The sequence below is a fragment of the Anolis sagrei genome, chromosome 2 (genome assembly GCF_037176765.1).
Source record: "Anolis sagrei isolate rAnoSag1 chromosome 2, rAnoSag1.mat, whole genome shotgun sequence".
Taxonomy (NCBI): domain Eukaryota; kingdom Metazoa; phylum Chordata; class Lepidosauria; order Squamata; family Dactyloidae; genus Anolis; species Anolis sagrei.
In genome coordinates, this window is record NC_090022.1 from 220,336,614 (window position 1) to 220,351,604 (window position 14,991).

The 14,991-nt window shown below is 41.1% G+C and overlaps 1 protein-coding gene across 2 annotated transcripts in view; it reads right to left on the reverse strand.

The window, feature by feature from the left end:
• The window catches only part of VLDLR (very low density lipoprotein receptor), a 31,045-nt gene that overhangs the window by 7,195 nt on the left and 8,859 nt on the right, over positions 1-14,991 (reverse strand). For both annotated transcript variants that reach the window (XM_060762264.2, XM_060762265.2), the window contains exons 2-12: positions 12,256-12,375; positions 10,644-10,766; positions 8,190-8,312; positions 5,998-6,378; positions 5,786-5,908; positions 5,286-5,408; positions 4,495-4,614; positions 4,287-4,412; positions 3,789-3,960; positions 2,622-2,846; positions 1,398-1,516 (exon numbers count right to left, since the gene is read on the reverse strand). In XM_060762264.2, coding sequence (XP_060618247.2) covers positions 1,398-1,516; positions 2,622-2,846; positions 3,789-3,960; positions 4,287-4,412; positions 4,495-4,614; positions 5,286-5,408; positions 5,786-5,908; positions 5,998-6,378; positions 8,190-8,312; positions 10,644-10,766; positions 12,256-12,375 — 1,755 coding nt within the window. The remainder of the gene's footprint in view (positions 1-1,397; positions 1,517-2,621; positions 2,847-3,788; positions 3,961-4,286; positions 4,413-4,494; positions 4,615-5,285; positions 5,409-5,785; positions 5,909-5,997; positions 6,379-8,189; positions 8,313-10,643; positions 10,767-12,255; positions 12,376-14,991) is intronic.

The window sequence follows — 14,991 nt, forward strand, 5'->3', positions numbered from 1 at the left end:
GCAAACAGCTCCAATTCCAGGGTGACCTCACTCTGCTATTGATGAACACACCATCCAGCAAGTGGAGGTTGCCATTTTGAAAAATCACTGCATAACCATTCACCACCTAGACCAAAAAGTCAAGATTTGTGTGGGGTCTGTGGAAAAAATCATCCAAGACCATCTTCACATGCATAAGGTATCTGCTAACTGGGTCCCCCGGCTGCTCACACCTTTGCAGAAGCAGGAATGAGTCGAATGCTCTCAGGCTCTATTGACAATGTGCCATGGAAACCAGGAGGACTTTTTCAGCAGACTGATCACACAGGATGAAAGCTGGGCCCATCACTATGATCCTGAGACTAAAGTCCAGTTGATGCAATAGAAGCATCATGACTCACTGCCTCCAAAGAAAGCATGTGCCCAACTCTCAGCAGGCAAAATTATGCTCACAGTAATTTGGGACCAGCATGGAGTAATATTGATGGATTTCCTAGCAAAGGGTACCATGATCACTGGGGCATACTAAGCTTCATTGCTGCAGAAATTGCGGCAGGCCATCAAAACCAAGAGACATGGCATGCTCACCAAAGGTGTCCACTTTCTGCAAGACAATGCACCAGTTCATGACTCGCACCTTGCCCAAATGGAAGTATGCTCCTGTGGCTTTGAAATTCTACTGTATCCCCCTCATCCCCCCGACCTTGTACCATCGGACTTTCACCTCTTTACAAAATTAGTTATTTTTGAAGGGCAAGCATTTTTGAGATGATGAGACTCTGATTTCCGAAGTCACAACGTGAATTTGGAGCAACCTCTTCACTTCTACAAGAGAGGTGTTCACAGTTGCTTAAAAAGATGGGAGAAGTGTGTGTCCCTAGGTGGCACCTATGTAGAGAAGGCCTAATAACTGTGCCAAGTTTCATTGCTCTCAGTCCATAGGAAGTGGGTCAGGGGAAATCTTTAATGAACACCCCTTGTAGGGCAGTGTAGAAGGGGTCTGAGAACCATGATGGAAGCATGCTAAACACGCCAAAGCTGGGAATTCAATTGAGATGATACCTTAAGGATATGAAAGCACTTATACAATGAGAGAACTCAAGATAAGGTCAATCATTTCCCTCCCATTGCTGAGCAAGCCACTTCCCAGCTTTGGTGTGTTTAGCATGCTTCCATCATGGTTCTCAGACCCCTCGTAGGGCAGTGTAGGAGGAGTCTAAGAACCATGATGGAAGCATGCTAAACACACCAAAGCTGGGAAGTGGATGGCTCAGTGATGGGAAATGATTGGTCTTATCTTCACTTGCCTCATTGTAGAAGTTCTTTCATTTCTTTAAGGCATCGTCTCAATTAAATCCAAAAGATTAAGAATTCCTTAAGTAAGGGACTTCAATGTAGTATAAAAAAATCGAACATACCTAGTGCAATTCCACTGGGCTTCTCAATATCTGTTGTTACAAGTTGCTGCCTGTCAAGTCCATTCATCCCTGCTTTTTCAATTTTGGCTGGTTCACCCCAATCAGACCAATACATGAAGCTGTAAGAGAAACCAGGTAAGAGCTGTCACAAGTCTACTTGCTTTCCTCATTCAATACATGTTTCTTACTGCTTTTGATTTTTCAGCCCTGCTGTTTGATTTTGGGTTCCCTTCTGATGAAAAAATGCTTGAACATGGAATGGCCATTAGGTGCCCCAAGTGCTCTTTGAACAAGTTTATTCCATGAAGGTCAGATCTTCTTTATTATAGCTTCATGAATAGTGGGGTGTTCTCTGCCTCACACTATTGCTAAAATACTCACATGGTGTATGCCACAAACACTGGCAATTTTCCAGACATTGGTTACTAGCAATTCTTCCTGGAGTAAATTCTACCTATGCATTTTTGGTCAACACTTATTTCATGGCTTTGCTATTCCAGGCTTTCCCTCTAAGAAAGCTGGACAACTGTGGCCCTCCAGCTGTTGTTGGACTGCAACTTCCAAAAAAACTTAGCCTGCATAGCCAATGGCAATACTGGAGCTGCTGTTTAGCAAGAATGTCTTGTTCTAGGATTGCTAGGCTGTGCAATCCTCAGCTGTTTCCAAGAGGCAGCTCTTTCAACAATTGTCAATATATGGGTTTAGCCTTTTGGTGCTGCCAATGCTGATCTAATTCCAGGTACATATATCCATACTACTAAGTTAAAACACTTTGGTGCCACTGCAACCGCCACAGCTTCATCATATGGAAAACAAGGGTTTGCACTTTCATGAACTAGGGCCCTTTTACACATCCCTATATCTCAGAATATCAAGGCAGAAAATCCCACATTTTCTGCTTTGAACTGGGAGATATGGCAGTGTGGACTCAAATAACCCAGTTCAAAGCACATATTGTGGGATTTTCTGCCTTGATATTAAGGGATATAGGGCTTTGGAAGTTACAGAACTCTAGTGATACAGTTCAAGTAAAGTGGAGAATTCTCATTGCCTCACCAAACTACATATCCAGAATGCCACAGAACCATGTTACTTAAAGTGGTATCAAAAGGCTCTGATTGCAGCACTGGATACCCTTCAGGAATACCCTTTAGTCATGCTACCTCAACACGAAGACACTTAAAAGACACTTCTGTGCATGAACACATGCATATATGTCCTTACCCAGAAAGTGGATCCACAGCAATTGAGGCTGGCTCTGTTAAGTTAGTGTTAAATAGGACCTTCCACTTAGTACCATTAAGAGTAGCCACAGATATGGACTTAAGAGAAGAATCAGTCCAGTAGATGTTCTCATAAATCCAGTCAACAGCAATTCCTGCAGGACTCTGGACATTTTCTACAATCTGCAAATGCCGTCCTGGGCTGTTACTAGAAGTAAGTAAGGCACTAGGAAGAAAGATTCATTAAATGTTGTCTCAAGTAGATACACATTCAATTTTTAAAAGTATACTGTATAGACATTAAAACATGCAAATTATGGTTAAGAGTTAATCCTGGACTCAAATTTGTCTAGAATAGGAAGTAGTGGGAAACTTGAAGCACTACAAATGTTTCTGCTCTGCAACTTCTATCAATCCTAGACAACAATAGCTAAGGATGGTAAGAAGTGTAATTCATCCACATAAAGTGCACCATACATCCTATCTAGAAGCTTAGTTTCAGATAATGTTCAACACCCATACTTCTAAGACAATATTATGACCATCAAAGTTTGACTTTTAGCAAGTTTTGACAAGCATATCCTTCCACATTCACAGGGTTGAGGGGCACAAACAGCAGTAATGATACTTGGCAGATAGAACAGCAGTTGGGAATAAAGTAGTGTTAACCACTGTTAGTATTTCATTTTAGTGATGCTTTGGAAAGCAGTCCTGAAGGTCAGCACAATGCAGAATACCAATTTAATGGACTATAAACACTGTCAGTGTCACTATCAGGGCCATGGTCAAGAGTACTGACTGTTAGTTGTTAGCAGACTGTGATAACTACATCATTTTAGTGATTGGGAGCATGCTTCCCAATCACTAAAATACCAGCCACTTCTTCTGTAGGTCCAAGAAAAAATGTAAGTGGTATGTTCTCTACCTTGTGTAGTACAGGTAGAGAGGTCTCCTGTGTCTGTACAACACCACGTAGACAACACCAGGCACAAACTAGGATAGACTTTTGATTAACCATACTTGCTTGGGTTAAGAAATACGATAGCGTACAAGGCATGAGCTATATGTTAAAGGAATAATTGGTGATCAACACGGTTTTGTAATTTTCATGTAGATGCTGAAGACATTTTGAAGCTCTACTGCCCATTACAAAACAGAGTCCATTTACCTGAAGATACCATTTCGTCCAGCATCAGCCCAGATAACTTTGCGCTCAACCATGTCAGCGCTCAGAGCAACAACATTTCTCAGGCCTCCTACTAGCTGTGTGTAGTCCTGTCTTTCTAAAGCAAACTGCCGGATGTTCCAGTGATTAGTGAAGAGCAGGCTTGGTTCCCCTCCTGAAAGAAATCAGTACAATTATACAAGACAAAGCCTTAAAGCTAAACATTAGTCTACTATAATTACACAGTTGAAAACAAGACTTCTTGGATTTAAGCAAGCTTTGTTTCCAGAAGATAGAAAAACATCACTCTTTAGGACAATCCCCTGGCCACCTTGGAGAAGAGATTTGGGGGTCTGTAGTCTAAAAGGTTTTTAAAACTCAGATTATTTTTGAATTGATGGATATTATAGGAGCCCTTTAAAAAGTGACCAGTTTAGACTTGGTAAAGGCTTTCTAGTAGCAGAATCTGGACAATACAACAATACCACTCATGTAACTTACCAATTGCTTTGCATACTCCAGTTTGAGCATCCATTCGGTAGCCACGGCTACATTCACATTTGTATCCCAGTTTTGTGTTGATGCAGATTTGACTGCAGATACCAGGATTCTGGCATTCATCAATGTCTAGAAAAGAAGAGGCACTTAGTACAACATTCCAATATAAAGCTAGGCTTCAGTGACTCCAATCCTACTTCAGCATGCTTACCTCCACATGTTTTTCTGTCTATCAGCTGGAAGCCAGCAGGACAATCACATTCATAGCCAATGACCAAGTCTTTGCAGATATGGGAGCAGCCTCCATTGTTTACCAAGCATTCATTGATGTCTGGAAGAAAGAATTAGAATTACCACTTAGTCTTTTAGATTTATTTTATGCACTTGGGAGTGCTTGACAGATATTTTCCAAAAGGAAACATTATAAGGTAAAGGTTTCCCCTAGTTGTCTCCGCCTCTAGGGGGTGGTGCTCATCTTTATTTCTAAGCTGAAGAGCCAGTGTTGACCATAGACACCTCCAAGGTCACGGAGGTAGCATGACTGCATGGAGAGTCATTACCTTCCCACAGAAACGGTACCCATTGATCTACCTGTATTTGCATGTTTTCGAACTGCTAGGTTGACAGAAGCTGGGCCTAACAGCGGGAGCTCCCCTACTCCCTGCATTTGAATGCCAATCTTTTGGTCAGGAAGTTCAACCCACTGTGCCACTAGGGGTCTGAAGACATTATACTGATGACTGAAATAAAAAAGTGAGACTTGAGACAGTTTTGGGATATTAGCGTGACCCCGTTAATAAACTCTATATCACTGCTTGAGTGGGGATATTATTTTATTGGTGGGTTATAAAATGGATACAGAATGTAATTAACTAATATCGAAAGTACTCACCCCAAATATGGGAGTCAACAGCTAATCAGAAAAATATGAAATAGACCCAAGCCAAGCAGAGGAACAGCTCACAGATGTCAACAATCCTGTCAGCTTTACCTATTACTTACTGCATTGTTTGAGAGGTTCATCACTCCAGTCTTTGCAATCCTGTTTCTGGTTGCACACTTTGCTGGAATCTATGCACTCCCCGCTTCTACACCTGAATTTTCCAGGCCCACTGCACTGATTAACTGGAGGATGGAGAAAAATAGGAGACAAAGTTAAAAGGAATATTTCTGTTCCCCACTGAAAATGCCACTTGTTGTGTGGCATTAATGTCATTTTGGGGTTTGTTGAATATTTACTTTTCTCCAACCAGGAAAACAGAGGGAAACACTAAAGAGTAGTAATTAGTAGCCTGAAGAAGAATGCCCTTGTCCAGATGTCATCCTTCCAAGAAACTACGTCATTTCTCCAGGAAACAGAACATGGAATATGGCCTCTAAAGTATCATATCATAAGCCAAAATCTTCATTGGTATATAACTAGCTGGTGTGAGTCCCTCTACAGAGGTAGAGAAGATCAGAATACAAAAGTTTTAAATTAATAAATAACTCCATTCCATTACCTGTTTGACAATTGACTTCATCAGAGCCATCGATGCAGTCCCTCACACCATTGCACTGCCTGGTCCCATGAATACAGTTGCCATCCTCACATTTGAACTGATCAGGCCTACATGTCCGAGATGCTGGGAAGAGGGAGAGAAGATGGAAGAACTAAGCCTACTGGTGGATGAGGAGCAACTTTTCGAAGGCAACATATCTCACTGTAACTTACGGCAATTGATCTCATCGCTTCCATCCTTGCAGTCTGTGTCTCCATCGCAACGCCACTTCTTGTGAAAACACTCGTCCCCTGAATCGCACAGCATTTCACTTTCTCCACACTTCACGGTCAGGACAGGCTGGCGGCCACACTGCTCTGGGGATTCATCTGACCAGTCGGTACAGTCGGGTTCACTGTCACACACCCAGTTAACTGGGATACAGCTGTCGCTTTCACTTTTACACTGGAACTCCCCTGCTTTACAAGTAGGCGCTGCACAGCCTGCCTCATCGCTACCATCACTGCAGTCTTCTTGCCCGTTGCAGGCAAAATCTTTTGAGATGCACCTCCCGTTGGCACACGTGAATTCTTCAGGGCTACAAGTTATATTGGCTAAGGGAAGAGACAGAGCAATTAGATTTACCAAGTGCTACTGCTTTGGAAGTCGCTGAAAAGCAAGAACAGGTTTGCAATACTATACTAATCAGGTTTGTTTCCACACCAAGGGCACAGTAATATATTGCTTTGATCTTCACCTTTGAACACTGTACAAACTATGGCTTGGGAGATTACTGAACTGCCACATAAACTAAGGTCTAAATAAATTCAGAATTTGGCACTGCAGCAACTGTATTCTTGATAGAGGCAGCATTTAAAAAAATAACTGGTGATTAGTTATGATTCTAACTGAAAGGTATGGGAAAAATGCTGCCTAAGGTAAGGAAGCTCCTCATTTAGATCATTTCACTGTAGGCTTATAGTTCCTTCTCAAGTTACAACTATTTCTACTCTGGAATGGGAATGTGGATAGAATGTCATGTAACTAAGATCTGATTTCATTACTATACTCCTAATGATTCAGCACTCAATGGGTGCTCTCCAAATTTAATGAATGACACCTCACATCTGGGAATGATGGGAATTGTAGTCCATTGGGAAAGCTGACGCAGGCTACATTTCTTGTCCTCAATGTTCATTGGAAAGTATATGGTGCGAGCCAAGTGTTTTGATGATGTACCTAACAAACATCTCACAGCATTCACAGGAACACTAATGAGGAATTTAACCAAGTCCTATTTAATTCATGAGCTAAAGTATAGCCTATAGAAATGCAGTTCAACCAAAGAGAAACCTGTACCTGTCTGAACATATCTACGTGATTCTACGATGAGACGTCGCGAATGATTTAGTGTAATTGTATTATTGACAGTGATGTTGTTATTGTTGTTTGTGATATTGCCTATATTGTAATTTGTTTTTATATGTTGTACACTGCCGTGAGTCGCCCTAGGGCTGAGAACGGCGGTCTACAAGTGCATTAAATAAATAAATAAATAGATAATCTTCCCCTATGAACCACTCAGAGATTAAGATCGTCTGGGGAGGCCCTGCTCTTGGCCCCACATTCTTTGTAAGTGTGACTGGTGGGGATGAAAGACAGGGTCTTCTCAGTGGTGGCTCCTCGGCTCAGTGGTGGCTGTGGAACTCCCTCCCTAGCAACACTGTATTGGCCCCTTCCTCCTAGCCTTCAGAAAGAGTGTAAAAGCCTGGCTGTGAGATCAGGCTTTCAGCGAATAACGCAATAATGCAATTGGAACATGTGCATTCACTATGGAATGGCCTTAGGCTATGATTTCTGGATGGCATGATTTTAATATTGAATGTAATTTTGAACTGTTTAATATGTATTAAGTTTAATTCAATTAATTTTAAGCTTAATGTATGTATGTGTTTAATGCATTGAATAATTGCCATATGTAAGCTGGTGTGAGTCCCCCTTGAGAAAAAGGTGAGTTATAAATAGGGTAAATAAAATAAAATAAAATAAAATAAATACAGTAGTATTTTAAGGCCAATATACAGTGTGCATTAGTGCGGCTAGATTCTGCCTAATTAAAATGTTGGGTGTTTGATCTTGTACAGTCTGGAACCTGACTCAGGTGTTATAATTCATGTATAGCAAACACACGAGGAAGAAGAGTACGAGTTTTAGAATGAGAATCATAGAATAATAGAGTTGGAAGAGACCACATGGGCTATCTAGCCCAACCCCCTTCCATGCAGGAAAAGCACAATCATCAAAGTACTCCCTTTTGGGCTGTTCGTTTCCCCTGTAGATGACAACATTCTGCAAATTTAGAACTGGTTAAGAAATAGAACACCAGAGTAAGGCATCCCTTCCACCCTGAATGACTCCAGCTTACCACAGTCATCTTCATCTGTACCATCACCACAGTCATTTTCACCATCACATCTCCAGGACACTGGGATACACCGACTTGATCGAGGACCACAGCTGATTTCACCCACTGAACACTTTCTTGTATCTATTGAGAAGTGATCACAAGGTCACTTAGAAACTGATTCAAGGTCTGTACCTGGGGATTTAAGCTTTGTATTCAAGCCAGTTCAGATAACACTTTGCTCAGTGTTATCTGCTATTCTGTATCTGAAAACTAACTACCCAGAAGGGAGCTTCCTAGCATTTCTTCCCCAGCTTTCATGTATTATTTGAGACTTTGTTCAGGGAGGCTTTGATGAGAGTTCACTGGAGGGAGACAATTTCTTAACTTAATCTTACATGGATTTGCTGCATTGTTTGTTTGACATTTGTGGCCATGTTTACATATTTAAGCCAACTCAAAAGTTCACTTGAGCAAATCATTCAGACTCTAGAACCAAATGCCCTTTAGGATGAAGCAGTGGATTATGCCAGGTTACTAAATGTTTATATTTTACTGTTCTTGACTTTTTCTGAATCATCCATCTATTCCTTTAATTCTTGGAGCGACACACAACAAAGTAATAAAGATAAGAAAATTCAATGATTTCAAACAAAGTTAACAAAATGGATGGCATAGGTAAAAAAGACAATAAAAGACTATCTAAAGGTCAAGCAGTAAAACTTTGACAGGACTCTATGGCTTTATAAGGTACCTAATATAATATAAACTTCTTAGGAAGGAAGCTCCAGGGCATTACTACACAGACATTACTATCTCAAGTTGTGATCCACTTTGTCTAGGAGATGGGGACATCAGAAATGAGGAACATAAGCTCATAGAACTCCACTCCAAGTTTTTGCCTCAATATTATAGGAGCTATCTGATATTTGAATCACACCATCAATATAGATTTCAACACGTTGGACACCTCCAAACAAAGGATGCCCCAGGCAGCAACCAGCTAGGCTTTGAAGATGGAAGGTCATTAAATGCTAACCAAGGTGGCCAATTGTAACAATCACACTTGCTTCAAGCAGACAAGAGTTCTTTCTCCCACCCTGGACCTTCCACAGATATATAAACCTCACTTGCTTAGTTTTCAACAGACTTCACAACTTCTGAAGATGTCTGCCATAGATGCAGGTGAAACGTCAGGAAAGAATGCTTCTGGAACATGACCATATAACCCGGAAAACTCACAGAAATCCAGTTGGACAGTTCATTTAACATACAGACAAAACCAAAAGCAGATTCACTGTCCATTAACACTGAAGGCACTAGCTGTCACTATATAAAAAGGGTGACCTTGCACTATGGTCATAAGACATTTACGGTAAGAACAAACACTTCAGATGGACTTAGTCTGCTGTATTTTGCTTGACCTGTAGTTTCAAAATATTTTTCAAGAAAAAGCTCTACATAGACTTTTGCTGCAGCTTAAGGTACAGTCCATTCCATTTGCTTTCACAGAAAGGGACACAGTTGTTACATCAATTGAAGCAGCACCAAAAGCAGTGGCTAGCTACCACTGCCACTTAAGTAAGCACTGCTGGACCTGCATTTTTTAACCTGTACAACCCAACCCTTTAGTTACAACTTTGTTTTGCTTATAAAGTTTAACACTTAATACAACAATATCTCTTCCACACAGAAGAAATAATCTAAAATATGTGGGAGAATTGAAGGCAGACCAAATGAATAACATGTTCGCTCTCTACACAAGCCATAATATTGAAGATTGCCCTAGAGATTAGGACACAGAGCAGTAAAGTCAGAAATGGAGATTTCACTTTAATATTAGGAGCCTCTGTTGGCACAGTGGGGTTAAAGCACAGAGCTGCTGAACTTGCTGACCGAAAAGTTGTAGGTTCGAATCCGGGGAGCAGCATGAGCTCCAGCTGTTAGCCCCAGCTTCTGCCAATCTAGCAGTTCGAAAACAAGTACCGCTCCGGCATGAAGGTAATGGCACTCCATATAGTCATGCTGGCCACAATGGACAATGCCGGCTCTTCAGCTTAGAAATGGAGATGAGCACCAACCCCCAGAGTTGGACATGACAGGACTTAATGTCAGGGGAAAACCTTTACCTTTTTTATTAGGAAGAACTTCCTAGTAGCAACAGATGTATACAGTGCATTATGCTGCCTTGAAGTGTGGTAGAGTCTCCTTCACTGTAAATAGAGATTGGATGTATTGAGGTGATTTATGGTGTGCCAGGGAATTGGAGTGGCTGGCCCTCAGGGTCTCTTTCAACTCTACCCCTAACCCAATTGCCAGTGTAATGCATATATTACAGGTTTTTAACATTCTGTATGGAACAGCATACAGCTGGAAACATGACGTGCAGAGTACAATTGTATTTGAGTTAGTTCCCATTTTAAAACCTGAAAGAACCTATGGTTGTATTGAAGCATATCAGGCAAGCTTACTCACAGCATAGTTCAGAGTGTTCATCTGAGCCATCTTCACAGTCAGTATCTCCATCACAATGCCATCTGCTGGGTATGCACTGTCCATTCTGGCATACGAAGTCTGATGGAGAACAGGTCTTTTTCACTGCGGGGAAACAGTGAAAAATAAAGAGATATCCTATTTGCAAATAGAACCATGTGTTTAGTTGACTTACCACATACCCAGTTAAATAATTTGCATCACAACATTCTTTTCAGAGTTCCCAGATTTAGAATTCAAAGCAGATGTTTAACAGTGCATACCGTTTCCTTTTAAATCACATTTCTTTTTCTGAACACAAACAAATATGAAAGAAAAGACAAGTATGGAATTTGATAGGAATGCTAGGCCAGAGAGTCAGGCCATGAAGGGAATGGCGTCAAGCTCCAAATTGAGTAGTGGCACAGTTGTACTATAAGTTGGCCATATTTTTTAGAAACCCTTTTGCTTTAGGACAGTGGTTCTCAACCTGTGGGTCCCCAGATGTTTTGGCCTTCAACTCCCAGAAATCCTAACAGCTGGTAAACTGGCTGAGATTTCTGGGAGTTGTAGGCCAAAACACCTGGGGACCTACAGGTTGAGAAGCTCTGCTTTAGGACAAGGATAGGTAATATGCATCCTGGGCCAACATGCAGCCCCTTCCAGGCTTCATTTCTGACTCCTCCAAAAAAAGAAAAAGAATTGCCCCTACTACAGCAGTTCATCCTTTATATAGCTTGAAGCCCCTCTGCACTACTTAATATCAATACCTATTTTTAAAAACTTCCACAGGGTTCTATTTTTTGCACTTTGGTAGTCCATGCATCCCTCAGAGGACTCAAGGAGGGGAAATCAGTTCTGGGCTTATGGCAGTTGCTCTTCCCTGCTTGGAGATACCATCTTAGTCCATTCTAATGCTTTGCAAAGTGAAGATGTTTCCTACCTACAGTTTTAAAGGAAAGGTATTATTACTATGGGAGGAACGTGAGATCTCCATGAAATTGAGTTCATGCTGACAGGGCAGAAGAAGCATTGGTTGCAAAGAAAGGAAAATAATTTGGGATTTTGCAAGGTTGGATCTCCTCCTCCATCCTTGGACAAGGAGCTAGAGCAATGGCGGACCTTGGCACTATTGTCCAAAAAACGCTGAGGCACGGATGCATTTCACAGACATCAAACTGTATGCTATAAGTATGTAGACATACATTTATAAACCTACCAAAAAATAATCCAGTCTACAAGTTACTGCTTTTTTCCTTAGCACACTGTGATTTATTGTCTTTCAATCATAACTCATGTTAATCTAGCACAACAAATGAAGCATAACTCTGACTATTGGTCTTGAACACCAGAACTCTGTGGGTAGCCTTTCATGAAACCAGTGGCCCGATGCCTAAGAATATTGATTATGAATATCCTTCTTATACTCTTTTTATAGGGATGGATGCTTTTGATAATCTTGTAAAAACCGAAACTCATTTTTGCAATCATTTTGCCCTACATACCTTGCTATCAGCTAAATAAGTTCAGACAAAGCATGTCAGAGGTATAGTGAAACATTTACTGAGCTACTTGATTACACTGAGAGTGCTTCAGTTCCCAGGCAGGACCTTACCGCAATTTAGTTCATCACTGCCATCGGAGCAGTCTTCATCTCCATCACACCTCCACACCAGAGTTATGCAGCGGCCATTTTGACACTGGAATTGATTTTCATCACACGTTACCCTTGTACCTTGAAATGAGAAATAGGCTACAGTTAGATGCTGTAGACCTGAGATAATACAACAGGTCTGATGGTATGACAGTATCTAATATCAGGGCTGACACTGCAATCCCTTAATAATTTCAGCGGTCAGCGGTGATTTCACTCTTCTGGAAACAGTAAGTAGTTTGGATTTATTCACTATCTTACTTGAGGTTGGTAAGAAGATATTAACAAAACCAAGTCTGCTCAAGAATACACGCCAATGGAAGTTAATCCATTAGGGAAATTAGGCCCACCAGGATAACAATATTGACATAATCAAGATCAACTCAATGGTTATTTGTATGAATTCTGGTTAATATTTGGTTTGTCATTCTTAGCAGTGCTCTAAGAGACAAAGCCAGGGCCCTTCCACACAGCCCTATATCCCAGAATGTCAAGGAAGAAAATTCCACAATATCTGTTTTGAAGTGGGTTATCCAAGTCCACACTCAGATAATGTGGGATTTTCTGCCTTGATATTTTGGGATATAGGGCTGTGTGGAAGGGCCCCCAGTTGCAGTTGAAGGTATACCATGTAAAAACCCAGAAGTGGTTTTCTTGCTTTGTTACAGTGTCATAAGACAGTATCCAAGCTTTTATGCATGATTCCACCAGAGTGAATGTTCGTCAAGATGACAGCAAGAGTTCTATTACATGGATGGTGGAGAGGAGGCAACATTAGAACTGGAGAATTCTAAATTATGAAAAGGAAAACAAAGAAGAGGAGAGAAAAATTAAGAACAGACATTTCTTGAGATGCTGACTTGGAGAGACAGAAAGAACTGAAACTCAAATGACCACAGCCATCGTATCTACAGCACCATTTCCAAGATTCGAGACCTAGGGCAAATTGTGGAGAAAAAAGAATCCCTTTCTGTTAGCTGATAGAATAATTTTTTGTATGCAATTCCTTTTCTCCCAGAGAGATCAGAATTTGGCTTGGATATCACAACTGTATGGACTTCTTTGTCTATCAAAAAGCCTATTCCCAGTTGCCCTGGCTGGCTGCACTTTAAAAGTTTAACCAGGTGCTAAAAAATCACTTTGTTGCTCTCATTGGTATAAATGGCTGGGAATAAAAAAAAATGCTAACCTACTGGAAATAACCCAGAATCTGGGTATCTATCAAGATCGAGCTGCTCCCCATCCTAGATTGTAGGATCATTATATTCCACATAATTCCTTATAATTCCTCAAATGCTAATGGAAATTATGATTTTGCAGAAGAAAGCCACAAGTTATAGTGCAGAAAACTGAGAAATGTCCAAGATCTAACAACGGAAAGTTGTAGTTTTTAGTATTAAACAGTTTGACACCAAAATGACCCAAACTCCAAACTTCCAGCATTTCCCAACCCAACTTGCAGATGGGCAGATGTTGAACCAGAGATTCGGCGCCCAAAGAACATGTTCCGACCAGTAACCTCCCCACAACACCACCTGAGCTCTGCAAGTGCAGCATTTTTTTTTTTTTGAATGAAGCAGAGAGTGTTTGAGGATCGGGACATCCGTAGGAAGACCAAGATGCTTGTTTATAAAGCTACTGTCCTCCCAACCCTGCAAAACGCCTGTGAAACATGGTCTACAGACATCACATTCAACTACTGGAATAATTCCATCAGTGTTGCCTCCAAAAAATCCTGTGAATCTCTTGGGAAGACAGGCAGACAAATGTCAGCTTGCTGGAAGAAGCGAAGACCACCAGTGTTGAAGCGATGCTTCGACACCATCAACTCTGCTGGACTGGCCACTTTGTCTGAATGCCCGAGCACCATCTCCCAAGGCAATTACTATACTCCCAACATAATGGGAAATGTAATGTTGGTAGACAGGAAAAGAGATTTAAAGATGGGCTTAGAGCTAACTTTGAAAACTGTGGCATGGACACTGAGAAATGGGAAGCCCTGGCTCTTAAGCACTCTAACTGGAGGTCAGTTGTGACCAGCCGTGATGCAGAATTCAAAAGGCACAAACAGAGAGCAAAAAGGAGAAATGTGTTAAGAGGAAGGCATGTCAAGCCAACCCTGACTGGGATTGCCTTCCACCTGGAAACCAATGTCCTCACTGCGGGAAAACATGTGGATCAAGAATAGGGCTCCACAGCCATCTACGGACCCACTGCCAAGACACCAGACCATCATCCTCAGGCTACAAGAGATCACCTAAGTAAGTAAGTAAGATCGTATAAGTTTATAATGAGCAGTCAGAGGGGTTCATATGTGAAAATTACATTTATTTTGTTCATCTCTTACATATCCAGCCATGACATAGAAATGGCTGAATAATGTATGATTGTACTCAGATACATAGCTGTGTTTGTTTGCATAGGCAAACAAAGGGCTATTGTATTACCTTTGATACTAATGAAGAGAAAAGTCTGTATGATGAAGCTTTAGTAGGCTGGAGGTGCATCTTGTATTGTAGAATCAATATAGTTTGACACCACTTTTAGCTGCTATGGCTCAATGCTATGGAATCTTGGGTAATTGTAATTTTATAAAATCTTTAGCCTTCTCTGTCAGTGTGCTGGGCCCAAAGTAACTACAACTCCCATGGTTCCGGAGTATTGAGCCGTGGCAATTAAAGTAGTATCAAACTGAAT